The sequence below is a fragment of the Ambystoma mexicanum genome, chromosome 8 (assembly GCF_040938575.1).
Source record: "Ambystoma mexicanum isolate Mex_15411 chromosome 8, UKY_AmexF1_1, whole genome shotgun sequence".
Classification (NCBI taxonomy): Eukaryota; Metazoa; Chordata; class Amphibia; order Caudata; family Ambystomatidae; genus Ambystoma; species Ambystoma mexicanum.
Genome location: NC_090929.1, coordinates 1,021,175,037 through 1,021,202,678, shown reverse-complemented (window position 1 = coordinate 1,021,202,678; position 27,642 = coordinate 1,021,175,037). Strand labels below are relative to the sequence as shown.

The 27,642-nt window shown below is 45.8% G+C and overlaps 1 protein-coding gene across 2 annotated transcripts in view; it reads right to left on the bottom strand.

The window, feature by feature from the left end:
• The window catches only part of VCL (vinculin), a 751,821-nt gene that overhangs the window by 93,579 nt on the left and 630,600 nt on the right, over positions 1-27,642 (bottom strand). The window contains exons 16-19 of one of the 2 annotated variants that reach the window (XM_069610959.1): positions 22,666-22,968; positions 21,174-21,295; positions 20,856-21,041; positions 753-956 (exon numbers count right to left, since the gene is read on the bottom strand). In XM_069610959.1, coding sequence (XP_069467060.1) covers positions 753-956; positions 20,856-21,041; positions 21,174-21,295; positions 22,666-22,968 — 815 coding nt within the window. The remainder of the gene's footprint in view (positions 1-752; positions 957-20,855; positions 21,042-21,173; positions 21,296-22,665; positions 22,969-27,642) is intronic. The other variant, XM_069610960.1, reaches the window with a different exon arrangement.

Sequence of the window (27,642 nt, the reverse complement as noted above, 5' to 3'; positions counted from 1 at the left end):
CAGGATGTTTAAGATAAATGAGTGTGCCAACCATCACACTGTCTTCAATGACAGAATGAAAGAACGGCCATTCCCTGTGCCAGGGAGCCACTCAAGCAGGAACTGCCTCCAATGCTTCAGCCCCCCTCCCTGTATATGGTCCTATGTGAACTCTTCACCCTGAGAATACCAGAAAGGAGTATACATCTTGCCAAAATGTTTTACATATTGCCATATGATGTAGCCAGGACACAGGCGCCAAACCTATCGCTGTAAAAAAAAAAAAACACACATTTGCAAGCTGATCACAAACAAGGTGCCCACCGCCAGCAGACAATCTTCCCATTAAGCCATTCCAAGCCATGCCCGGTGCTCTATTAACAATCAAGAAGCAACACACATACATACTAAAACAGAATTTGCAGGCTGAACAGCCAACAGAGTCCAAAGGAATCAGCCCCCTGCCAGCGCTCTCACAGGTCAGTAAAACTGAAAATATTGCCAACGCAGGCCTGGAACAAAAGGGCAAGAGCAGTCAGGGAGCTTTCCTGTAGGTGACCAACATGAAGCTCACAAATGGCATCAGCCGAGCGGACAGACTTGTGAAGCCACTCTCAGTCCATAAAAGGAAGTGCAGACAAGCTTAAAATTAATCTGACTTTGGGGGCAGGGGGAGTTTTAATCAACATCTTACGAGACCCAGCAAGGGTCAGGGCAATGCAAACGTGTTGCCATTCAGGCTGGCCGGGTGCCACTGGACACCCCAGGAGTACCTTGCTGGACCACTTGGTTGCCTCCCGATGCAAGGCTTGGGCGGCGGCAAGAATAGGCTGGTTAACAAGCTGATTGGGCGGCATTAGGAGCAGCTCAGGCTCGTAATCGTCTTCCATGTCAGAGGGCAAAGTGAACTCAACATCGTCCGCATCCTCATCATCATCCTCCTCCTCCTCTACCTCTGCCTCTGCGGTCACATCAGGCTTTGCGGGTGACCAGGAGGGTGGAGAAACAGGGACACGGTTAGTAGGAAAAGCAGGACTTGGTCAAGAAAATTAAAAAAAGATAGAAAAGAGCATCAACCAAGATTTGTAAGCACCCAAACTTTGCCCCACAGTTAGCACACAATGCCAGAGGACAGGTTATTAAGGAGAGAGCGTTTGGTAAAGGGTACAGTAAGGGCAAGGAGGTGAAGAATCAGAAATACGATGCAATAGAAATCCAGGAATCCATAATGGTGATACAGCATGACAAAGAGCCAGACTCTGCCAAGAGCATCCTGAAATTGGACAAGGCAATCTAGTCAGTAAGACAAATGCACCCGAGGACTGAACCAAACAACACCTATTCAGATACAGGGTAAAAGCAATAACAGTAGTAACATTTCTGTACTATTGGCCCTTCACACCTTTGATGCCCCTTGCCACAGAGGCAGAGACTGGAGCTTCTGCCACAATACCCAAAGAAAGCCAGCGCACACGTGTGGTCCCATGCTGTGCTTAGCTCAGGCCCAACTCCACCCTCCTGGGCTTACCTCGGTAGCTGCCTTCCTCTCGCTTTATCAGGATTGCATCCACAATATACTACCATCTTTATATGTGTATTTCACCAGACAGGTGTTCATGTGAATAGTCAGACGCAGTGCACTCATTTCCATATGTATACTGCTTATCATGATTGCACATAGTTAAAAAGCATTTTATTGTGTAAAAACACACATATATGCCCTAAAACAATAGCGTTTTCTTTTCAACAGATCCAAAGTTCGCTGGTTGACTTGGTTTGCAGACGGCCAGCTGCACGGAAGCACCAAGAGGGCAGCCAATTCAACCTTACAATTCACAGCATATTGGGAACACAGAGGCGATCAGTGAAATCCAAACGCATCGCTTTTAACGGATCAAGAGCAGAGATTCTGCTAAAAATGACCCCCCCACCTTATCCTTCTAACTGACATGTGGCTCTTCATTATCCTCCACCACAGTGCCCACATTTAAAGACTTTGGTGTGTTATTTGACAACAACCTTACCTTACCTTCACACCACTAGTAGATATGATGATATAAAGCACCAAATACCTAAGACTGTCCAAGCATATAACATTTCCTCAGGGACCTTTGAATGTGCCTACATTGGTTTCCTAGAATGCCTTATAGGCAGGCATGTTTAAACAAACGCACACTTAAACTCACAATCGGCAGCTCTGCTTATTAGCATGGTCAACAACAGATCTTGCATCACCGGGTAATCCAAGACCTACACTGGTTCCCCATTTCGAGGGTTTTGTAAGGGATTGGTTGTGAACATCCCTGCACAGTTCTGATGCCTATGCATATGTGGCAGGTTCTGCACAAAGGACTTCAGCACCGAATTCACAAATTCAAACCCTCTTTAGAATAATTTGGTGGCTAAAGGCTAATTGAAGAGGTTGGCTTCTATAGGGCGAGACTCCTGAACTGGATGGCAGGTGCAAGTAACTGTCTCTAACATTTGGGCAGCAGCAGCATGGTTTGTGTGGCATTAGCATAGTAAATGAACATTGTGGAATGCATGCGTGTAGACCAGCTTGGTTAGGATACAGGCCAACCCAATTTATCCTGACCCCCCCGCACTTGGGAGCGACTGAAAACCCTATTAAATGTGGCTGCCCCTTGGAGCTTAAACTTTGGCTATAGTGGGAGAGTTCTAGCAAGTGCTGCCCAGCCTCCTACGAGATCTCCCAGAAACGACATTGAAATGTCCTCTTCTGGGGCTTAGTGGTTGTATGGGTTACATTTATGTGCCAAGGGTTTCGGTAAACTGGATGTTGATTTTTAGTGCAACTTGTCAATAAGCACATGGCACACATCTGCTGGAGCTTGTGTTGAAATATTAGTGCAAGCTTATATGCAAACTTAAGAGTTTACGCTGGCTTTACTTTTTGGGGACAGGGGAGACTAATGTTTAACTTCTAGAGCAGGTATGGCTGATGCATGGTACTCTGAGCAAGCAACCAAGGATATACATTCCTAGAGGAGGCCAAAAGAACTTAAAGCCTTTGTTCAGGAAGGGAGGAAATGATTTGTATACCTCGACTGGAAATATCCAAGCATAAATATGTAAGGAGTGGAGAGATCGCCTAGAATGTTCTATTATTAGGGCTCCAGATTGCTTGAAATCCCCATCACTTCCTGCTCCCTTCACAATGGACTCCCACAGAACACAAAAAAAGTTAGCTTGAATGTTTATGAAAACATCTCCTTAGGTAACCCTACAAGATTTACTCTCACACGGTAGCCCTGAAAGAATAAAGTTGGCGATGGAAACGAGCACATTTTGAACTAGCCTTCATACATGGAACTTCCCATGAAGGATTCTAGGAGAGCTCCTTGCATCTTTACTTAAGCTCTGGCAGAAGCACCCTTCAGGGGCAACAATGCTTCTTCAGATGAACAGTAGCTTGAAGGACGGATTACGGGAACCACTTTGACCTTGCCCATCACATGCCAATCCAACCTCCAAAGCAAAACTGCCCTCAAATCTCCATGTGAAGGGCAACAGTCTGTTAGCTCAAATTGGCATGGTTGTGATTCTAAGCAGATTAACAAGCATCAGAACTGTAGTTACTATTTCATCCCTTTCCACTACTTACATACTGCCTGAATAAAAATGCAATAAAATGTGTGTGGGTGTGAGCCGAGCAAGAAGAACAGACAGTATGTCTAGCTGAACAGGTTTACAACTAATGCCCAACTAAAAGAAGGGAATCCAATAAAAACAATTGTCAAAAGCATAATGCTCATAGAAAGTGTGCTAGTGGCTCACAATTCCCTTGCAAATAAAATTGCCTTTTTGATATGGGAAAACAAATCTAATTTATGTGGATGCCAGAATGGACTCGGGTAAAAAACAAATTAAAAAAAGACCACATTTCCTACGTGAAAATCTGTATGTGGCTTTGAAGAGCAGAGGGCCTGTTTCCACCTTGCAGACTGGAACCAAAAATACCATATTCCAGACACTAGTTGTAGGTCACAGGATATGCTTGAATGACGTTAGGAAAGATTTGTCTTTATGCAGCTCTCTGATCTACTAAAATGAGACCCCAACATATGTGCCGACTGTTTCATAACCCCATACCTGAAATTTGAGGAAAGTCCTTTTTAAACGTACACCCCATCTGAACTAATTTAATTTTCGGGGTGCTGGTTAAACTTGAAGGCTACCATGGCAGAGGTACCCTGTCCCTCCATTTAAATCAATGGTGTAGTACTACTACTTTATCTTGAGGAGAATTGGGCAGGGGAACCAAGTGTACCCTTCCAACTGTATGGTATTTTCCCCATACTTCATGAAGCCCCGACAGACTTGTGGAAGTGCAAACTTTATTTTACATCTTTTCGGTGTGGTCTTGTTCACCTCTTTTTTTTACTGCACGTCAGCCTGCACTACAATGCTCAAAATGACTTGGCCATGTGAGAGTCCTGTGTTTGTGCTACACTGTCCTTTTAGCAGTCTTCCTCCTAGACAGGGGTAGGAAATGCACATATTTGAGCATCTTCTTCCTGGGGTCTGCCCAGAGCCCTGGTAGTAGTCCGAGTCTATGAAACTGGTTTGGGCTGGCTAAATGGCTACAGTCGTCCCCAATATGCAGTTTATCACATCCCTTGTGTGAGTTCACGATTGTACTGGAGCTGGTTGTCCATGATTGGACAGCTACCCAGAATTTGAATGTTACAGGTCCACTGATAGGTGGACAGTGCCCCCCCCCCCATTCCCCCCCAGGATTTTGCATACCAGGATAGGATCTAGAGCCATTCCATTAGTCCAACAGTCCAACACCAGAGCCAAGAAATCAAAGCAAGAGAGGCTGCATAAGGATACTAGAAGACGGTTGCTGAGACAACCAATGCCCATCCATCAACCGCAAGGCAACGCTCAGTTTCTTTGTGAAAAGGAGACCTTCCAAGGTGCCTCCCCCTTGAATTGATGGGCGTTGCCAATTTTGAATCCTGCACCGCCAAGGCCTTCAGTCTGCGCCTGTAGGCGAATTCCATCATGCAAAGAGGGGATGTCTCCTGTTGCCTGGGTCTTGCATGGAGGTGCTGTGAAACTTAGTGTATTCTTAATGTGGGTATTGCTCTGTTGCCTCTGCTCTCAGACAAGAAGGGAAGTCTTGTTGGAGCCAGAGTCCCGTGTCTTTGTGCCTGAAGACCCTTGGTGCAGTCACCAACCCCACATCTCGTCTGTAGCATCTCGAGGATTCACCAACAACATTGTTAGATTAGAAACGGAAGCTCTTCAACTTAAGAGCCTTTCCCGCTGCAAGATGGAGGAAGGCGTCCTGGACATTGATTGGTCAAACGCTCATGATTAGGCAATATAAAACTTGGCCAAGTATTCTATAACCGTCACCTTCAACACTGTGGCTAGCAGGTCAGTTTCCAGCAGAGCTTTGTGATTACTCCTCTCTGCAGTTCTCTTGGAGGATTGAAGCTTGAAAGAACATTAACCTTTTATGCAAAAACTGCCGATAACAGATGGGAGCAGCATGTTGGCCTCGGCTCTTGGGACAGAAATGTGCTCGTTTATATGTTAGTATCTGTTTAGAACAATCAGCAAGCAGTACACGCAGGGGTTTGGCTTTCAGAAGTAAACGCCCATCATCTCTAAGAAAGGTAAAGTGGTTCTTTTGGAGTTCTTTGCAAGAATTTGTTTCTTAGACCGCTTGTGCCCAGTGTTCTTAAGTCACTAATCCTTCAAAGAAAAAGCATCTTTTAATTCTACGTATGGCACATGTCAACATCACAAGCACCTTCGTACATCTACAATTCCAGTACAGCTTAGCTCTACCTAGAGCGTTTACTGAGGTGGTTTTGTCTACCCCTAAGTGACTACGTGTGAAACCTTAATTTCAAAACATTTTGGCTGCACGCCGCGGATAATGTGCACTTCATGAACACTCCCTCAGATGCAACGTCGTGTGCTTGATAAAAAGAAAATAGATTGCAGACTTTAGCGAAGTGGATGAGCCATGGGCCCTTCGCAGGTTGTGGGGAAAGCTTAAGGTTTTAACTCAAGTTAAGTTCACCCTCAACCGAGCCCAAGAGTGGGAAAGCTTTCCAAAGTGTTTTGTACAGTTAGTTAATATAGTTAGGAATATGAAATTCCTCAATCTCTTCAGGGGAACAGAGCCTCAAGGTGCCAAACTGTTGTGGACTAAGACACGCTCAGAAATAATTAGAAGAGTCAGACTCCTTAATCTTTGGAAGATTTTCCAGGAAATAGAGAAGGTTCTTGAGCTCCTGGAGATGGCCCTATAGCCTCTATGCTGATCACCAGAGCCAATCAGGTATGGTGGAATCTATGGGGCAGATGGTGGAAAGGGGGTGGGGGGGATTTGGGGCTTTGCCTGGGGGTGGGATGGAGGAGAGTATGACAGATCTCTGAAAGCACTCAGAGGGTGAGAAAGCATGTGAGAGACGGCACACCCGACAAAGCACATCTGAGTGCAAACATGAGAGAGAAAGTTAGAAAAATTGAGTGTTCTGCTGATACTTTATCCACTTCCCCTTGCTCCTGGGGCATTGTGCAAGCAATGGAAGTAGAGCAGTTGTAGGCTGGACATCATAGGGAGACTTGTGGGGTTCAGCACCTCCTTTGGGATTCATCAGTCGGGACCTGACAGAAGTGTAGTGTTTGAATGTTAACCCTTGTTTTCTGTGCAGCCATAATTGCCTGAGACTCTAAAAAGATACAAGCTACAGAAAGACTATTGCAGAGTAAGTATCATTTATCTTCTGGGGCTTGTGAATCTGTTTAAATTCATCTACTGTGCATAGATTAAAGAATATTGTATCACTGCAGGTGTGTGTAGTGATGGCATGGCAGAAAACAGGTTTCAAAAGTACTGCATGCCCCTACTTGAGACTGCTCTGGTTTCGAATATATATATATATATACACATATATATATATATATATATATATATATATATATACATACATACATACATACATACATACATACATACATACACACATATATATACACACACACACAGTAGTGTTTGTTTGTTTTATTATTTGTAATGCACGAGCATACTCTAGGGTAACAGGGCGCAGCCTTTACAAGAATTTGCGAAGCTTAGTTACAACAATAGTATATACATAGGCACAATGAAGATAATCACAAGTGATGGGTATGGGGTTTGCTGCCGCTGTAGGTGAGAAGACCCTCATGGTTCTGCTGTTAAGGAAAGATCTAATCCAAGTGATGGCCTCAGCAGAGAAGTGAGAGATGGGCTGATGTGTGGAGGTGTGTGCATAGGACGGAGTGATCGACCAGGTCGAACGCTGCAGAGAGGTGAAGCAGGGCGGCTTGACCATTGTCTGAGCATATCGATCTGGGCTTTCAAGTCAATACGAGCAGTTTCGGTCCAATGTTGGGGATGAAAGCCTGATTGTCTAGATCCCAAAAGGTGTTCTTCCAGGTACGTCTGTATTTGTACGTAGGCGACCTTGTCCAGGATTTTTAGGAGGAATGGTACGGTCGTTATGAGTCTATAATTTGTGGGTATGGCTGGGTCGAGTGTGTTTTTTTTTATTTTAGTACTGGGAGTACCCAGGATTGTTTTAGGTTGGTAGGGATAGAACCAGTGGAGAAAGAGGCATTGATTAGTTTTGTGATGAATGGGGAGAGGTCACGGGCTGCATCTTTGAAGAACTGAGCCGGGCATAGATCACCCTGACAATTGGAGGGTTTCAATGACAGGATGATTTTTTATACTTCAAGTGTGGTGACTTTGGAGAAATTGAAACAAGTGATTTCTCACATGTTTCTCTGGTAGATTTGAAGGGAGAGGATTGTTTAAGGAGGCTTTTTTTGCGAGAGATTTTGTTTTGTAAGGTATCAATCTTATTAGCTAGGGCATTTTGGATGTCTGAGCACCAATTTTTATCTTTGGTGCAGGTATCTGGTGGTACTATAGGAGTTTCTACTTCTTTAAGGATGGAGAATAGTTCCTTCATGTTTGATTTCACTTGGGATATGCGGGAGTCGAAGGAGGTTCGTTTAGCTAGGTAGATTTCTTTTTTGTAGAGGGTGGCTAGTTTGGAGAGTTTGAGTTTGTTACCTACTGAATGGAATTTTTTCCAAGTGGCCTTGCAGTTTCTTTTTTGCTGCCTTAAGTTTTTAAGGAATGGTGTGTACCATTTGTTTAGATGCGTTTTGGGTTTGCTTGGTCTAAGTTTGAGGGGGGCAATTCGGTCCAGCGAGGTTGCCATGATTTTATTATATTCTAAAACCAAGGTCTCTGGATCCAAGTTATCAGGAAGTGTGTTAAGTGTGGGGAGTAAGTTAGGGATGAGTCTCCCGACTGTGATACTCTTCTTGTTTCTTGTGAGTATTGGGGGGAGCCCGGATGATAGGCAGGGGTGGGGGTCGGATGGTGGAAAGCATGAACGATTCCAGATGGTGGTCAGTCCAGGCTAATGGAGCGATGTTGGTTATGCCTGCTAGACAGTTATAGTCGGCCACCCAAAAAAGTATTCTGCCTTTAGCATGTGTGGGTGCCATGCTTCTTTGTGTAAAACCTAATTCGGTGAGGGTATTTCCTATAGTACTGGCGGTTTGGTCTTCCGGGTCATTGTAACCCATGTTAAAGTCTCCCAGGGTGAGTACTTGGGTGGAGCTTTCAAGGTTGCTAGATAAAATAGTGTTAATATCCTCATCAAAGGTGCCTATTGGGGCTGGTGGGCGGTAGATCAAGTGGATGTTAAGCGTTTGGGCATTGGCGAGAGGGACTTTGAGAGTATTTCGCAGGAGAGGACGTGGATAGTTATTGCTACTCTCATGGTGAGGCTGCATTTGTGAATAGCGACACCCCCTCCGCTGAGGTTAGGTCTATCTTGTCTCAGGATAGAGTAATTGTCTGGGACTGCAAGCATAAGTACAGGACCTGCTGCCGGATGAAGCCAGGTCTCAGTGATGGCTAAGAAGTCAAGGTCTTCTTTGAGGATCAAATCGGCATTTCTGTTGCATGGGCTACTAATGATCTGGCGTTGATCAAGGCTCCCTTAATTTGGGGGCTGGCTGTAATATTCGTGGTAATGGTATGGCAGTAGTCCTGTGTTAATTCAGGAGTGCTCTGATTAGAGGGACTAAGTGGAGGTATAGGGTTGGCGTTCTGGGGCGAGTAGGTTTTTCTTGTAGATAAGCTAGGTCGAACCGGCAGAATTTTAGGTTTCTGAATAGTAGGCAATGAACGGGTAAGGGGTTCATACATTTTAGCTAATCTGGCTCCAAGTCCTAAATTCCTATCAGTAATAGAGCGAGGGAGGCTATTAAGTAGCAGTGGCTGGGGATAATTTATATATAGGTGTGAGTTGCTGGATGACGTGGTGTTTAGCATAGTTGAATACATTGTGATAGGGGGGTGCGGAACCATCGTAAGCCGTGCTGCAGTATACAGAAGGAGCAGGACATAGGCGAGCAGACTGGAGATCAAGGGACACATGCTAGGTGGTAGTAGCAGGTGCGTTAGGTAAATGGGAGGTTGGCCTGGCGCTTGGAAGGATATTAAGGTAGGGCTGCTGTAAAGTTGGGCACTCTTTCTACAGAATACAGCAAGGTAGGTATCGGAGGTGGATACAGATTGGCTAATATGCACTGAGGTCTCACAGTCAAGTAGAGTGCAATGGGTAGCGCCTAGATTCGAAATCACACAATACGGCAGAAATGCATTGAGGTCTCACAGTTGAGTAGAGTGCAGTGGGTAGCACCTAGATTCGAAATCACACAATATGGCAGAAATGCACTTTATACAGAGTACAGCAAGGTAGGTATCGGAGGTGGATACAGATTGGCTAATACGCACTGAGGACTCACAGTGAAGTAGAGTGCAATGGGTAGCGCCTAGATTCGAAATCACACAATATGGCAGAAATGCACTGAGGTACCACAGTTGAGTAGAGTGCAATGGGTAGCACCTAGTGTATGAACAAGGCTGGACAGAGAAACACTAGGGATCATGTTGAGTCATGTTACCAATTTTTAGAGTCAGGGACTTGCTGCGTGTGCACAGGTATTGAGTGGCTATGCCCTTAGTCACTTTGTCATCATTGTTAAATGTACACTTACGAGCAGGACTATCAGTTATCAATCTCTTAAATTATTTGAAATTAGCATAGCCTGTAGTATATGCATCTCATAACCTTCTTGTCCCTCATGGAATTTCTAACCACAAATTACAGCTCATGAAATGATTTTTTATTCAATCCTCAGCCAATCCTAAACCAATCCTAAACACGCGTTTCAACCAATTAGGTCCTTTCTAGTTCTAGTAGGCCCGGGTCGATGGATGTGCCGACTAACTGCTCCATCCCAAAAGGGATTGGATCCCCCTCGTCAAAATGGGCCACAGTGAGTCGAAGAAATCTACCCTAGACTCTGGCACATAGTCCCGATCTCACAAAAATGATGAGCACAGGCTTTCGGCAGGACCAGAGATGGTTGTGATGGTGGTATCTGCACCGAAGCAGGTTTCCTTCAAGCATGAGGGACATCCCCCTGGCTATCTACCTTTGAGCCGTTCCAGCTGGGTGTGGTTGGAGCAGATTCCACGAATGGCTTCTAGGGCGAAGCCACAAAAGCCACAGCATTCTTCAGCATTTGTTTCTCAAACTCCTCACATTCCTCCTTCGAAGCCCCCTTCGCAGGGTACGCCTGACACCCATCATCCGATGGACCAAAGTCGTGCCTACATGCCTTTGCTTCTTCTTGTGTGACTACGAAGATAAAGTGGTGGTATTTGATGCAGGTACAAGCAGGAGTCTTCAGCTTTTGTATGGCGCCTGTCCTCCCGTTCCTTCTCAGGGTTAGGTCCCTCCATGTCTGACCCCAAGGATTTTATTCTCAACCTAGCTGGTGACTTCGAAGGGTGTCTGCTGAGCACCAGTGTCACCTAGCGTTCCTTCATTGGGTTCATGGTTAGAGAGGACCCGAATTGCACCATATAGGGTATGACACAGATAGCACACACAAATAGTATGGCGGTCCGTGAGGGGCATTTTGGAGTTAGTCCCTGCAGATGCGTGAAACCGGGTGGCTTAGGCCCGACATTTTGGCGCAGTAAGAATATTCAAAAATATCAAACCATGTTCCGAATAGCGTGCAGAAAAATTGAACTCAAGGCATTGGGCATCCCTTAACTATGTTGATCGACTTCACGCCCAGAGTCTCGGTGTGGCACCACCAAACATGAAGGTTGTCGAGAGACGACATTGAGCCGCACAACGCCATGTTGAATTTTTCCGAACAAGCAGACGCTAGATTGAGATCTATCAAGATGAGGAATCTGTGGGAGAATGCAATCCATTGAACTCCATTACTTGAATATCTCCATGTTAACTGTACTTACACACCAAACCCCATATCTCCCAAGCCATCCTTACTGCTCAGTCTACATCGACTTGGTAGAGTTTAAGAGCAAGCTAGAAAAGCCCTTGCTCCTCACCTAGGTTGGCCTCTAAGAACCTCCCCCAGGACTGGTTCTGAAAATCCCTAAGAGTGGGAAGCCTGGTATTCAAAGTCATGGTTTCACAGTTAATCCATTGTGGAGGCACCGCCAACCCTTCAAGCCCGATTGTACTGGCCTTGATGTTATTGAAAGGTTGTTGCACTTGGCTTCAGAAACTGCACAGTTCTTGTGACCCCATGCAGTAGTACTGGTCTGCCTGAGAAGTACCTGCGTTCAGAGTTCAACGCTTTAATTGCTTACCGTTTCATGTTTACACCCTCAAGGGCAAATTCTAAATTTTCTGGAAGTGGTGTTCCCAGTCAAGAGGCGCATGAATTAAGTTATTCTGGATCTCTGGCCTGTGCCCAGTTACACCGAGCCAAGAATCTAATTTATCCACAGCAACATGTCGCCTGGTAACCTGCTGTCTCGGCACCATCTAGCATGCTTTTAATAACCACAATGGAAAAGAATAGTCTTCCTTGATCCCTCTGGCATTTCTTTCAGAAGGTCCTGCATAGTGTCCTATTGGGATCAAGCCTAGCTGCTCATTAGTGTTGCATTTCTAATGTGAGCATTGTTGCATATGGATAAATTGGCCATTTCTGGTTACAGTCTTTTACTCTCCTTGTCTGGAGAAGTGTCTGTAGTAGACCCCCCTTTTTGCCACATCGCTTACACACAGTGTTAATTACAATGAGTTGGGAATAAGCTTCCACTGAATGAGAAGCGGAAGGTTACAGTTTGTTATTTTCTGTCAAACTTGTTCACTGGTTTGCATGTGGCTGGTGCCTCAATGAAGGACTGATATTGTACGGACTGAATGCGGGGTACATAATAGGCTAAGGGTTTTGTCTCCTCCACCGTTTCCTCAGAGACTGGTGTCTCAGACTCTTATGATCGTTCATCTTTGAGGTCCTGTCGCTAGTAGTCATACAGGTCGGGACGCCCCTGCATGTCATATCTGTGAGCCTAGGCGTCTTTGCGGGAGGCCCACCTCGTCCCTCCTGTGGGCGTTGTGCTCTCTTTCTCTCCCATTTTCTGCACGAGCATATTTACATTTGAAATGGTCTTTTGAAAAGAAAATGTAATTCGACTTTTAGATTGTTTCATGCTGGAGTCCAGCCACTAAGCGTGGGACAGGGTATCAAACTCATGCTTCTCAGTGTTGTCTTACTTCCAAGACAAGCATGTTGCGCCCAAGCTATCCTGCCGGCAATGAATATTCCTGCCAGATGGGGATCAGTTGAAGTGTTGAGTTAAATCTGTCCCGAAAGGTGTTTTGGGAGGCCCATGGGGTTCTACTGCAGGAGAGGACCGTTCTGATTGGTTTGGATGTTGGAGGCTTTAATCCCCATTGTTGCTTGTCCACATTGATGCATAATTTCTGCATCTAGCTGGCATCTGCTTTGGCAGTTTTTGATGTTTTTCTGTGATTAGACACACATTTCTCTGGCATTGGCTGCTAAGTGCAGTGTTTAGGCTTGTTATTTTTCACACTGATTTTTAAGCACCCTGCTTAAATGTAGGCTTTAATGTTATTTTTGTTGGCATCATGCTTTTGTTTTTCAGCCCCCGGCTCTGTGGTGGATGAAGGTTTATGATTGCTTGATGGTTCTGTGCCTGGTTCTGTGCCTATGGCCCCTTGCCCACAGTGTGTGTTTAACTCGCCATGCTCTTGGTGCGGGCAACGTGGTGCGTTAAATGGATGCGGGCTGTGAGCCTGCTCCCATGATCTGTTTTGGCACAGTCCCAAACAGTTCCACCAGCCCCACAACAGTCTCGCATGAATTTTGAAGGCCATGCGTTTGCTCCTGAGACTGCACTGCATTGAGCTCTCCAGAGATTGGGGTCAGCTGGTGGAGAGCTCTTGGGTTTTTCATATATTTGCGAGCCTGGAGGGGACACTCTCTGTGCCTCATGCTAACCTCTTCCCTGAAATTTCTACTTTAATACTCTATTGACCACCGGATGCACATGCCTTGGCAGCTTCCATAGTAAATGCTACTCTGCAGGGTTTTCTTCTTTCTTTTCAGTGTTCTGGTCTTACATTTATTTTTTACACAAAACATGCTGATACTCCAAGTGGCCCCACAGCAACCGCTGTTTCAACACCATATGGATGTCTAACCAGGAAACCTGGAGTTGCACTCTGGATAAACCTTAAAGGTGGTTGGGGATTCGCGGTCAGAGAATACATTAACATTCCACACTCTTTGAAACAACAGGCCCCCATATAAAGTGGGAGCGAAAATCAGAGCATAGCTCTCAGGATGGTCAGTGCCATGGATTGGTGCTGCTTCGGGGCCGAGTGTCTCCCTTGGGAACTGCAGACAGCCACACACTTTCAGCTTTCCTTTTGTTCTACCTTTACCAATCGCGAAAAAAAATACTTGAGGGTGTAGCAGCCCTGAGAGGATATTCAGCACAGCAGGAACAGCCCCAATGGAAGCCAATAGGAAAACACAGTTAAGGCCCATCTACATAACCCCGTCTCAGAAGCATCGGCCGAATCCGGCACCGTCTGGCTATCCAGCACCCCTGACGCCCTCACCTGGGAGGATCAGTCCACAACTTTTCGGAATTCACCTCTCAAACTCAATTGGCCTTGAAAAAGACTAAGGTTGAAACGCGCGTCGGCTGTGTTGCTATTCACCATGTCAAAAAATGGTCATTTATCAATACAATGATGTTCTTGTTGGTGCCAACTAACCAAGAAATAAATAACGCTTGTAATGACAAAAACACTTGACGTGATCTTAATATAACCAACTCGCACAAACTGTGACAATATGGACTAACACATCCAACCAGCGCCAAAACCAATCCACGGATTTGTCATCCCCACTAAGCCTTAAACTAAACAGGAACCTTGGAGTTGGTCCCTAGACAAACCAGGATTTAGGCTGCAGACAGATTTAGCAACTAGGAAATAGCAGGTGCGCAGGTGAGTGGGAGTCCCGACATCCTAACTCCAACCAATGCCAAACCATCTACATAAAGCCCTGACCACGGATTACAGGGACAACCGATGGTAAGTTTTGCAAATTACCCACAAACTCAGAACCCAAAAGGTAGGCAATTCTTTTAAAGTAAGGTTTACAGCCTCTGAACTGCCAGACACTTGAACTCCAGACCAATGACTAACCAGACGTCAACAAAGAAGAACAATCACCCTTCCTAGTAGTGGGATCCTCAAGCCAGAAGCAAAAGCAGAGGCAGGAATGACTAGAAATATGGCCAAATCCAGCAGAGCAGGTTCTGGTGGCTGGACAAACAAAGGAGGGCAGCCCACCATGGTAAACCATCCCACTACATTGGGAGTGACCCAGGACAGTCCTGTGAGCAGATGAGGGTACTGGCGTCATACTATCCTTCCAGGTGAAGAACGCTTTTAACTGTGACAGGTTCTTGATTGTCAAAGGGGGTGGGGTGGGGGTGACTCCATCGGGAGCAGGCGGCTTTCTAAAACTGAACTCAAAAACAAGCCCTGCCCCAGATATGCAAAGTGGGAGTTGTGGGCTCACCATCCCCCAACAAATCCCCCCCCCCCTGTGCCAATTATGACAACACTGATGCCACTTCCATAACCTCAATACCTCCCAATACAGTTGCTTGTCGGTTCTCTGTCTTTCCAGAACTACATCTCCCACAATGCAACAGCAAGCAGCCAGGAAACCCCAGACTGAAGCCGAACAAACCGAATACCAGAACAGCAGCCTTTCAAGCAGACTGATGCGGCACCATGTCCCAAAAAAGAACATCCCAGCAGAGCAGACATCTCAATAGCAATGCAGAAAATCGAACTTTTAGCCCACAGCACGGCAGAGAAACAGTCCTGCACTATAAAAGCAGACTGCAGCAGAGGCAGAATGTGGATTGCATAGGGGAGGTCGCAGGTGGAGTTGGAGGAAGACAAAGAGACCAGACCGAGTAAGGATGGCAAAGCAGAGTAAGGACTGCAAAGCAGAGTGTTGCAGATTTTGAAAAGATGAGGTATTTGGAAGAAAGTGTTATCAGTGATGTGTAGTGTATTGCAGTGCAGGAAGTGAGCAGGCGGAGTTGGGAGTGAGAACGACGGAACAAAATGTGGGCAATAGTATTAGTGAAAGAGTGTTTATAGAGAGTGAGGCTAGTAGGGAGGGTGCAAGGGTGTATTAGAGAAGTGTGGAGGGGGTGAGAGTAGTGGGAGCGGGTGTAGCAAATGGGTGAGAATGAATAGAGAATAGTGAAGGGGTGAGCAGGGCACCATATCCCCAAGTTTCGTGAATAGAAGAGCACTGGAAATGGTAGCAGCGGGACAGTGGTTGTGGAGATCATGGTAGTTAGACCAACAGTAGCAATGATACAAGAAGCAGTGGTTTTAGGAGCTGAGCAGGAAGACTCATAGTAGTATGATGAAGTGAGTGAGTGATGGGGAGAAAAGGTACGGAGAGCTAAGAATAGTGGGGAAGATAAGGTAGGACGAGTTGGTAGGACAGAGGAGAGTAGAGGGATGAGTAGAGTAGTAAAGAGAAAGGGGTGATTAGATCAGGAGGCACTGTGGCGGGTCAGAAGGCGGACACAGTGATGACATTTCCAAAAAGTATTTATAATATTACAAAAATAAGGCCCATCTTCCCTATCGCTATGTGGGTGTTCCCTACTTAGGTTGATAACTAAGGTGCTAGTCAGTCGTCAGGAAATGTCCAAATGAATAAGGCCTTTCCCTCCTCTTTAGGGTTTTCTTTCTATATTTCCCTTTTGGGCCTTTGCTGTATCCTTTGATCCAGGTTAATGGGCCGTGGGTAATCTTGCAAAGTACATTTTCCTATGTGCCGTTTACTTTCTGGGTAATTACAGTTCAGCCTTTTCTGCAATCGTAGGTACCGTGTATCTTTTATCTTATGGTATTCTCTTGCCTACACTTCATAAAATGCTCCCTCTGATATATTCCACTCTGTGCTTCTTGAACTGGGTATTTTCCCCTCCTCCTGCAATATTTTTATCCAAGTTTTACTGATCTCCCCTTCAGGGTTATTGGTGATTTTCTTTCTCACATGAGTATATATGATATGGCATTTGTAACGCGCCTATACACAAGTGTATCAAGGAGCGATGAGGCAAGCGAGGGGGAACGAAGGGAGAACAGACAAGGATCCTACTAGGCCAAGTGTCACTCACATCGCGCAAGTGCATGGGAAGGGGAGGAGGGGAAAGTGTGGGGGGAGGGGGAAGGGAGAGTGCAGTACATGGGAATAGATAACAATAAGTAACGGCCAGCGAGGGGCAAGTGCAAAGGTAAGTGCAGAAATCAGGTGTCAAGTGCTGGTAGAGGGACTGTTGGGATAAAGAAACAGTCCCCAAGTGCGGGGGATGCCAGGCAGGCAGTGCAGGTGTGAAAGACTGGCGGGGGAGGGACCTGGGCCCAAGATCGGAGGGTGACCAGGTAACCGGTGCAGTTTCAGTTCAGTCAGGAGGTCAGCAGGGGAGAGGAGGAGAAAAAGCAGAAGCAAAGAAGGGTTTTGAGGTGCTTCTGGAACCGGAGATGGTTCTACAAGTTTCAGGGAGGCTGTTCCAGAGGGAGGCACCAGCCGAAGAAACAATTCAAGTTCATCAACTTAGTTTCCAAGGTTTTATCACTTGTACTGGGGCGAGTCTCTGATTTCATAACTAGTCTCCGACGGCCTACTGGTTCTCCCGTTACCTCCAACATTACAGGGGAATGCCTCCGGGGCCTGTGGATGCTTGTGACCTTCTCTTTCGCTCCTTTTCTTGGTTGGCAGCTCTCTGTCTTGCTTGGTGTTTCAGTAACTCTGCTGGTAACAAGACTGTTTGCGGATTCCTCAGCGGGGTCATGTCGGCGCAGTTGAACGGGCAGCCTGGCCACCACAAAGTCCTCGTGGTCACTCCACCACTGTGTTTTGAGCTCCAGTTTCCTCGGATTATCAATGCCTGCACCCGCCGGGTCTCCAACCTTTCTTCTCACGTTCAGAACAGTTCTGAATATTGCGGGCTACGCAGCACTCTCCAGTTTTGCTGCTTTCAGGTGGTCCGATTCCTGCCTGCGTAGGCGTTCGTCTCACTTAACTTTAGTGTGATGTATTCCTCCTTGTTGCAGTTAATATCAGTTTTTACATTAAAGAGATAGACTTTCTTTCTTGCTTATAATGGCATAAGTTAGCTTTCAGCCACATTTCGGAATTTGATACTGTTTTGCATATCAGATAGTCGCATGTAGGCCATCATGGGGAATGGCTGAGGGAGTTCCTCACTAGAACAGGAGTCCTTGTCCCTTAAGGGGGGAGTCTCTCCCAGTGAGGTCACACTTGCCCAGAGCACTAGGGAGGGTCTTGCAAAGTGGGCCAACCTCCCGAGCCTCAAAGTGGGAGGCTCGCTTGGTGAGGAGAAGGGACGAATTCCATTGATTCATCACAGCAAACATATTACCCTCTAGAACTAAGGTCTGTGGTAGTGTAGAAACAGGTAGGTAGTTTCTGAAGGAGAGAGATTGCCAGCATCTCAGAGACAACCCTTTGGACCGAGTCAGTGAACAGACATTAGGAGTTACCGATTTGTACAAACTAACTGGGGCTACGGCGGGAATCGCAGGGGAGTAAAGAGAGGTACAGCTCTAGTGCACCATCCCAAACTCCTTTTCCAGCCGGTACGCATTGTTACACAACCAATGCCACACTATTCTGCCATCTTTATGAAGCTTCAAAGAATCACAACATAGCTCTGCTGTGTGCTAAATAAAAACCCTTCAAATAGGAGTAGGATTGTGTGCTTCAATCAGGCTATCTGCCACAAAACGCAAAGCTGGGCGACTGCACCAATATAACTGCCAGAGGATGGCTTTAACTGGGACAGCCTGTCCCAGGCAACTATGGGAGCGAGCAGGAGGATAGGGGAGGCCCAGGAGGAGACATCCCTCAGGTGAAAACTGAACCAGAGATGAGCACAGATCTGGTCCTTAGAATGTAGCAATGGCTCACAAATAGCGAGAATCCTCGAGCAGGTAAGAAAGCTATCTGTCTTCCAATACAATCCAGTCAAAATGCATAGTAGGTTCATGGTCTCCCTTATATATACCCATGCTGACAGGCGGTTTGGCCTAAGCCAGTCTGCTTAGCACCTAAAACTGACAAAAAGACAAGACCACCCTACAGGATGTGAATTGGCTAGCCCATTGCCAGAACTGGTCTAGACCAGTTCAAACCATAATGAAGGATGCATGGCTAGACTTACAAAAAGCCCATATGTGCACACCTTGTGGTTTGCCTGAACAAAGGACACTCTAAAACAAAATGGTCGGAAGCAGGACTTCAAACAAATAAATTGGTACCTCAATGGCTACCAAAAGGTACATTGGGCTATCAATTCATTAAATAAACGTGCACACCTGGTGAAGTCAAAATGAAAATGACAGCTGCCAGTAGCCTATGCCCCAATACCGATGTATGGTGGTATATTCACTGTAGGGCCAAAATAAGGTGCTTAGAAAGCACTCCGTTTTTTTCAGGGGCTTTATGGATGACACTTAAACCATACACTGATAAATGGAATTGTCTCAACTATAATACACAAAAGAGTACAGTGTAGTTCTAAAAACTACAAATGATAGTTAAAGACACAACTAACTACTGATCCTGAAATGCAAGACCAAAAAATGTGGTAGATACTATACCTACTGACAGAGGTGGGAATAAAAATGAACCCTAGAGTAGAGAAAGATATTACTATTACCATATTCAGGACCCAAGGTGCCACACGGAAATTAGGCTTAGGATACACTCTCTACTACATAGTACAAATAATACATACACACACTATACAGTTGTAGAGCACCAAGAGCGAGGAGATTAATACATAATGTCCAACAAAGCTGAGATGGCTACCAAATTTCAGGATGCAAGGAGTCTCACAATACAGAGAACAATAAGGTTAGATTAAACGCCAAGGAATGAACACACATGCAGCAAGGATTGATACCCTGTTACTTAACAGGCAGGAGCGTAATACAAGATACAATAAAAAATGGGCAAGTCTTGGGGCCCAGGAAAAACGTCACTGTTCAAGTAAGTACCTCAGAATGTCACTTTGTAGAGTTCAGTGTTGGTAAAAGTGCCCAGTAGGATACACTGGCACAAAGTCAGTAGGCAGGCACACAGTTATGGTGAAAAGCTAGGCAAGTAGGAGTTCTACCCTAGAGGTGTATAGAAGGCAGCAACCTAACCAGGGGATGCCAGAAAGGAGCCTAGGGATGAGATCCAGCGCCAGTTTCCAAAACCAGCACCAGGTTCCAGACCAAGCACCCGGACGAAGGAAGAAAGCACAGCAGGATTCGAGCCAATGTAATTCAATGGAGGTTGAAGGGGACCAACAGAACCCAGTATCCACAGGGATGCCCGAGGATATGCATCTGGAATAACCCACCAATAAAAAGCCCACATGTAAGTACTCAGGGTGGTGGGTCCCTCAAAGACAGTTCAGAGCGCATAGGCACAGAGAGTTAAGTTGCTACTGTAGTCTCAAAGCCACAAACACTCCACCACCAAGCCTCCCAAAAAATAAACTTTGGTATAGTACATCTCAAAAGACTAGATCACAATCTTTTTTAGCCACATGACATTTTTCTCATTACCCCCTGCAATGGTGAGTCTTATTTAAAAAGGTGGTCTTGATAATGCTTTAGTAAATGTTAGGAAAGAGGAAGAGTTGCTTTTCCATAATTCTTTTTTAAGAGAACGCTTAGCTGCACCAACAAACAGAATACACAGTTTAAAATAGCCCCTGCCACAAAGTCACATATCATGCAGATCACATTGCCTTCACTGAGAAACGGGAAGCAGAATTGGACAACCAGTGTGATGGGCATCCTCTGAAACACAGTTTTCAAGAGCATGAAAATAGTTTGGTTCAATGACACATCTGCCTAGTGCATCCTTTGACTTTCCAGTTGTTTTGAAATGCAACTCCCTTCAGCCAAAGTAGAATGGTCAATGTTGAAGGATCATGGGAGTCGGTTGAAAACATCTGAGCCTCAGCTTGCAGACTCTGGGCCTAGAGAAATCTAAAGTACCAGCCCTGATACGTGGGTAAGCACAATAGCTTAATCTCTCCAAAGACGCTGCTGCTGACAAGTCGGAGGCATTCATGCCACTTATCCATGCAACTGCCATTTACTATTCTTAAATAAGGCAAGAAAGCAAAATGATACAGCTGGGACATTCCCAGCACTGTCCCTGGTGTTATGAATGGACCACCTGATGAGCTCATGCCCAATACCTTCCACCAGAAGATGACCCTTAATATTAGTGGGTTAAGGGCATCGGACAGCACAGCGAGATCTGGGCAAAGAAAGATTTAGGTCCGATAATTTAAATCACACAGTCCTCTTTACCTTGCTAGACCACTTCCTTGCTTCCTCATGGAGTTGCTGTGCGGCCACCATGATGGGCTGGTTGACAAGCTCCCCCACCTTCATCTCTGGGAATTCCTCATCCTTCTCTTCAGGAGGAGGCGGCCTTGGAGGAGGAACCTCACCCTCTGGAAGGGGCGGTTTGGGTGGAGCAGGCTCATCGGTCAGCTGAATGTGAGGAAAAAGGATAACGTTAGGTGGGAAGAGCAGGTGACTTGCATCATTAATGTTGGAAGCAAACACAAATGGTTACAGAGTCTATATGTTTGCTTAGTGCCAAGAGGGGCGTTCACCACTCACATGGAGCTGCTCAAGATCAGGGGGAGGAGGGAATTCAGGCTCTGGAGGCTGGAAGGCTTCTCGGACTCTGGCCACAGCTGCCAAAATCCTATATCCAGAATCCAGGAATCCCTTCTGCAGATCTGTAACACCCAAAAGAAAATAAGGATCAGTCTCATGCCCACAAAGGCAATTCTCACTAGGATGAACAGGAATGCCGACTACGTCTGAATGCAAGGAGCCATTAGAAAAGCACAAAAAACTGTAGAGGAGTCGGGCCACAAAAGGGTTCTGGAATGTCCAACAACCAAAAATAAACGGGCACAAGAATCAAAAACAGACTATAATTTGATACATGACACTCAATGCCACCATGGTTGCTGCTTCAAGGTAGCACTTGGATGACCAACTATTTGGGAAGAAAAGAACTAGCCATCAGGCACCATACCTTTGTACCAGTAGGGAGACTAACACAACCACTTGAATGCGTTAAATAAATAAATACATTTTTTTTTAAACAGAAGAGGCTACAGATCAAAGATTCACAGGCATTTGTTTAGAAGGATATGTGACCACAACGGCTGTAAACACAAAGAAAAGGTCACCAGCTATTCCAAAGCAGTCATACACATCACCATAAGCCACCAGGTAAGCTACAGACTACTACCAAAATACAAAACACTGAAAACTGCAGGAAGAAACTCCACAACAAGGTCACAATTACACACGGATATAGATGAGGACACAATCGGAATAAGTTAAGGCCCCAAAAGACAGGGGTTCAAGGGCCCAGGCCAGAGGTTGCATAAGGGATCCATGGCTCCTTAAGTAGATAATATGAATCCAATGGGATGGGAGAACTCACCAGAAAAATCAAATACATCATATAAAAAAACACAAACTAGTGTAAATACCAAAACAAAAAAAAAAAAGAAAGAAATCGATACATATACACACATCTCCAAAAACTACCAAAGGAATGACAGAGTTCAAAAGGAAACTTCCACCTGCAGAGTTCACAGGAGAGGTGAAAAGGGATCTATTGGCTTTCCTCAAAACTATTTTGCCGAATGTCACGGTCAAACATTTCTTTGCTGATTTTTCCACCTTTTTTTTTTAAAATCGCAAAATGCAGAGGGGATATTATCCCACCCCCTTTGTTTCCCCAAACCCCTACCCCCTTTATATATACACCATACGCCTACTTACCACATAGGTTTGTGGTAAAAAAAACAGGCAAAAAAATATGCCAATTGCCATCCGGCAGAAGTGAGGAAGACTTTGAAAACACTGCAGGTGGTCAAGGAACTAGAGAACTACAGATGACAAGAGGTGATGAATAATGCTGGAACCTCTCCTAGCACCTCTGCATCCAAAGACACCAAAAAGAGACCATCACAATTACGTGTCATCACATTTGAGACATTTAAGAGCGGCACACATTCAGCACTGGTTCGTTGTTAGTAGAATTACAAATATTGGCAAAATAAACTTGTGTGGTGCAAATTCTTACTTGGATCAGAAATATTCCCAGCTACAGCCTTGGCGTCCATTACCATGGGCGAGATGGTTTTGCTGAGCTCATCTGAAGCATTCTTCACAGCTTCACGGAATTTGGGGTCCTCTGAATTCTCAACCTCCCTTTTGGCCACCAGGAGGATCCGGTTAGCACGCCGGGCGATGCTGGTAGCACCCGCCACTAGCATCTGAGGCTGCACATTGGCCATGGCCACCTTGCACTTATCAATGTCCTTTTTAATGGCTTCTTCGGACGCATCCAACAGAGACTTGGTGTCAATGGCCTCATCGACCAACCCTGTAATAAGCAAGATGAAAATAATGAATTAAAGCACACCATCAAGAGGTTCCATATATTCAGCACTGCACAGGACTAGCAATCTACAGACAGTCACATTGTAGATTAAATGTTCAACACCTTCATACAAATCAGATGGCCAAGCTTACCAGAATATGTTAAAAGGGAATGTACAACTATTGAGAGTGGCAACAAATGGCAAAATAATGCCCTTAATCTATTAATGAAGCACCCAAACACCCAACAGAAAGCTGCACCCCAAGAGATAGCAAGGAGAGCACCCTTATAAACTACACACATGTAGCAAGCAAAGAGTTGGCAGAGAGAAGCTATACATACAGCTTTCAAGAAGGGCTAGTCCATGAGTCAGCATAAGCAACAAGTTAACTTTATAATGACTTGGTTATTTCCTATTCATCTGTATTCGTGGAAACTGCTTCTCATGGTAGTTTCAATTAAAGTTTATGTGGAGGCTATCGACGCACACATATGCAAGAGCACCCACAAACCATATTATCCTGTCTGAAAGCACACCTTCAAGTTCCTGAAATGGTAGCAGACTGCCAGGGATTTTCTGGCCAATGACCGTTGGGGAGATTTTTTCAACATCCCTCTGGTGACGTTGTTCAATCATCTGACATAATATGGCAGAGGAGTCAGGCTTAACTCAAGGAAGGAAGGCTGGCAGTGAAGAACAATTATTCCCCCCCCCCCCCCAAGAACACACACCACTGATATATTAACAATTGTACACCTATACACTCACACGTAGAATGCATATTAGTTCAAATAAGTACTTTGGTTAAATGCAACATATAATGTGTGTGCCTAAAAACAGTAAGTCACACTAAAGATCCTACCCATACCTAACAGGAAATATAAGTCCCCAACCTGGTGATGGGCTCTGTAGATGTAAGCAAAGCAGTGGGAAGAAAAGGTAACACTAGACCATAAAAACATACATTAATACAATGATGACCAGGATTCAAAATGGGACTGAGCAGCCCCAACAATTCCTATACCTACAGGACATAGTAGCATGCACGTTACTAATGTGTATCATACATCATATCGCACCTACAGAGAGAAAAAGGGATGCATACATTAACAGTGTAGAAGAATGCAGCTGTTACTGCCAGTAGGACTTTAGGAATACTGCCGTAAGACTTTAGTAAGCTATCCTGGTTGTTTGTAGATCCCCCCCAACTCTTAGTATCTACTAACTCAGGACCTTGGTAGTGTGGCAGAGCAGTCCGGTTTATCTTAAGAAGATGTGAGCTGTAGGCAAGTACTCTGAATCTTAGACAGGCACAGCAAATAAACACTTACACATTTATATAGAAGATATATATTATATTTACACCAGAATCACTTTAAATATTTCACATGTTTATGGTAGAACACTTAGGAATACTAGATAATACACTTCAAACGGCACTTTCACTTATGTGTTTGTTCGCAGTTACTATTGTAGGAATGTTAGAAAGGGAAAAGACAAGGTTATCGTATTATCTTTAATTCCGCACTCATGCGTTTTTCAACAGGCCATACCGTAATGCATTTACTCTGCAAACACATATAGAAAAGTCACTTAAAAGGAGGAAAATAAGTGGTTAGTGCAAAAGGAGCTTAGTTCAATGTTCTAGAGACGGTTCTTCGCCGGGAAAGTCTTTTAAGTCCAAAAACGCAGCCCTAGCTAAAGGCAGTTCGGAGTGGGCTTGAAGTCTGGGCAAACAACGAATAATGAAGAGTTCCTGCAGATTTCTTCCAGTGTCTAGAGTTATTGAAGCAGCAACTTAACTAACAAAGGAGACCTAAAAACGGACTCGAGAAGGGGACACAGGCAGCAGCCTGGGACAGAGGTAAGAGGGGGTTTCCCTGGACACCTCTATGTGCACTTCAACTCTCTGGAGCGACTTCTTGGAATCAGGTAAGCAATACCTTTTTCTGCCATGTACATGTAGTTCAAAGAAAGTGTTTGTGTTGGCTCCTCCGCGATGTGGCATCTCTGGACCAAACCTCTGGATTCCTTGGTCTGGTGACGAAAGGCAGGACAATGGATGGTATCTTTCAGCAAGAGTCAAGGGAGGACCTGTAGCACGACTTTCAGCGACTTCTTGGTTCACTGCGGTTTTGTCGCCTTTTTAGCAGCACCAACAAAGGACACTGACCGCCCAGTCAACCGTCTTCGCTTCCTGCAGTCCCACACTCTGGTGAGGGGTCTGGGCGAGTTGGATCTCTGGACTGTCCTTACAGGCTCAGCACAGATTTGGACGGACTGGCCTTTCCACGACGATGCACTCAAAATGAGCAGCAGGTCTCCAGATATTGGGGTTCCGCAGTTCTGGAACCTCATAGGACCTCGGGAGATCGCTCGATTCAAAGTTAGTCTTGGGACTAGTTATTTCAACCAGCCAACGGTACGGAGGAGTCCTCTTCGGATCTCCACTGTTACATAGAAAACGGGGTAAGGACAGCAGTGGTCGCTTCACGGTCTTCAAAAGGGTCTGCAGGTGTCTCTGGTCGTCTTCTTTGGTTACTTCAGTTTCCAGTGGTTGACTTGCTTTACACTCCAGAAGCCTCACCTTTTATACAGTTCACAACACATACTCCTTTGCAATCTCTCTCAGCATTTTACAGAAAGGGGCGTTTGGGAGTTGGACCTATTCAGGCACTTTGGCAGACAAAGAGCGGAGGGGGGGTGGAAGACTCCTCACCCACTTCCTGCCCGCCGAGACACCCTGAAGCCTAGGCAGGCATACCTACTGGTTCCCACCAAAGGCGAGCACACGCGACCACACACGACCACACGCGACCACACACACTCACTCTCCCAGAATGAAAGAAGGGCTAACAAAGAACAACCACGCTAGTAATGGCAAAAAAAGAAGGGAAGGCCCCAAGTTGGTTCTTGGGTGCCTTATTGTGCACTACCGAGGCTATGGACATAGCCTGTGGTACATCAAATACACGATAGTTGTTAGAACAAGTCCACTGCCACCAGCCATACCTAGGTGATTGTCTATGTGACGAAAAAGTCACAGGAGCATAGTGAAGGGGGATACCACGTATCCCTTTGGCACTCCACTGTAGGTGGTGTATGCCAATCTCTCAGACTATAGAGTTTTGGGAGAAACACTTAAGAGCTGTAGTTTACTTAAGAAACGATCTTAAAGGAAGACCCTAGGGGTCCCCAGCAACAATGCTCATAAGGAGCTGTGTGCTGCAGTAGTAAATAAACAGATACCTTTAAGAGCTATGGAGCATACAGACTGCATAGTACAGGTAGATTCACAAAGGGTAGATTTACAAAGAATAGATTTCCAAATGACAGCGCTCATTAGAATGAATGAGTGGAAAAAGGCTCCACTCATTCAGGATTAAAAGAAAAAGGTCCAGAAGTACAGCAAAAAGTGCTGGGGGTCTCACTAGGAGAGGTGATTAAGCACAATAATGATAAATCTCCCTAACAGCAGCTCCGTAGTCAATGAAAATAATATAAACAGTGATCAAAGGAATAGGAAAACAATTAAACCAAGGGGTTGGCCTGAGGGTCTTCTGCTGCAGGTCATAAGTAAAAATAAAAAATAAAAGAAATGGTTTTACACCATCAGCACATCATCCTGTGTCCCTAACCTTAATACTAATTTTCTTTAAACTCCCAGCAGAGGTTGATTCTGGCATCCTCTACCTCTGTTTGCCAAAGGCAATGCTTGCCTACTATGAACACGACTGTGCGCACCTAAATCGCTGACTAAAGACTTTATGGCATGGCTTACTGGGGCAAGGACGATCAGCCAAATCCCATGGATCACGCTGGCACAGACTGGCCATTACAATGGACCTCATCAACCACGGAAGTCATGGGGGTGGAAGCCTATGCCCCTTGTCGGAGGACAGGACCGCAAGTACGAGTGAGCAGCCATGTTTGCCCAGAAATGCAACACCACGAGGTATCTCTCACTATGAATGCAAATAATGGACCACCGTTTTGTAACATTAATGATACTTTTTGAGGGGGCGCTGTTGCGCCGAAGCAAGATGGCCGCCTGAGTGCTGACCTCCGGACTGCGAGAGCACATATTTTAAGATATATCCTCGCAAATACAGCTGAGCCTTCCCCCACTGCTGTGGTCGCTGCGTGAACCTGCGTTCTGCACACACACCAAGTTTCGGACCGGGAGACGCCCCCCCCACGACCTCTGCTGTGGCCGCCGGAAGAATCAGGACAGCAGACACCTTGCCTACCCCGCACCACGGCTCCAGCGAGTGCGGCTCTACTTTGCCACTCAACTGCCCGGCGCGGACAGCCTTTGTGGGGGAGGGGCTTCTTGGCCCGTGGAGCGCGCCGAGTAATTGAAATCCTGACGAGATCACTCTGCGTTCCCCTGCGCCTTGCCCAGCCAGCGCACCCAAGCCTCCTGGACGCCGGGCCAGAGGATCGCCTCGCTCTGTAACAACCCGGGGGCTGGATCCTGTAACGCCTGATACCCTGTGGCTCGGGGCCGGGCGCCACGTGTAGACTGAGCCGCTGCGGTTGTCTCCGCGACGGCCCACCGCTCGCCTGCCCTACTCCCGCTCCCCCCCACCCCCCAGAGGCCCTGGTGCCTCTTCCCTGCTGCTCGCGGGGAGCATCTACTGCGGCCACTTAACTCTCTTCCCACACCACCGTAA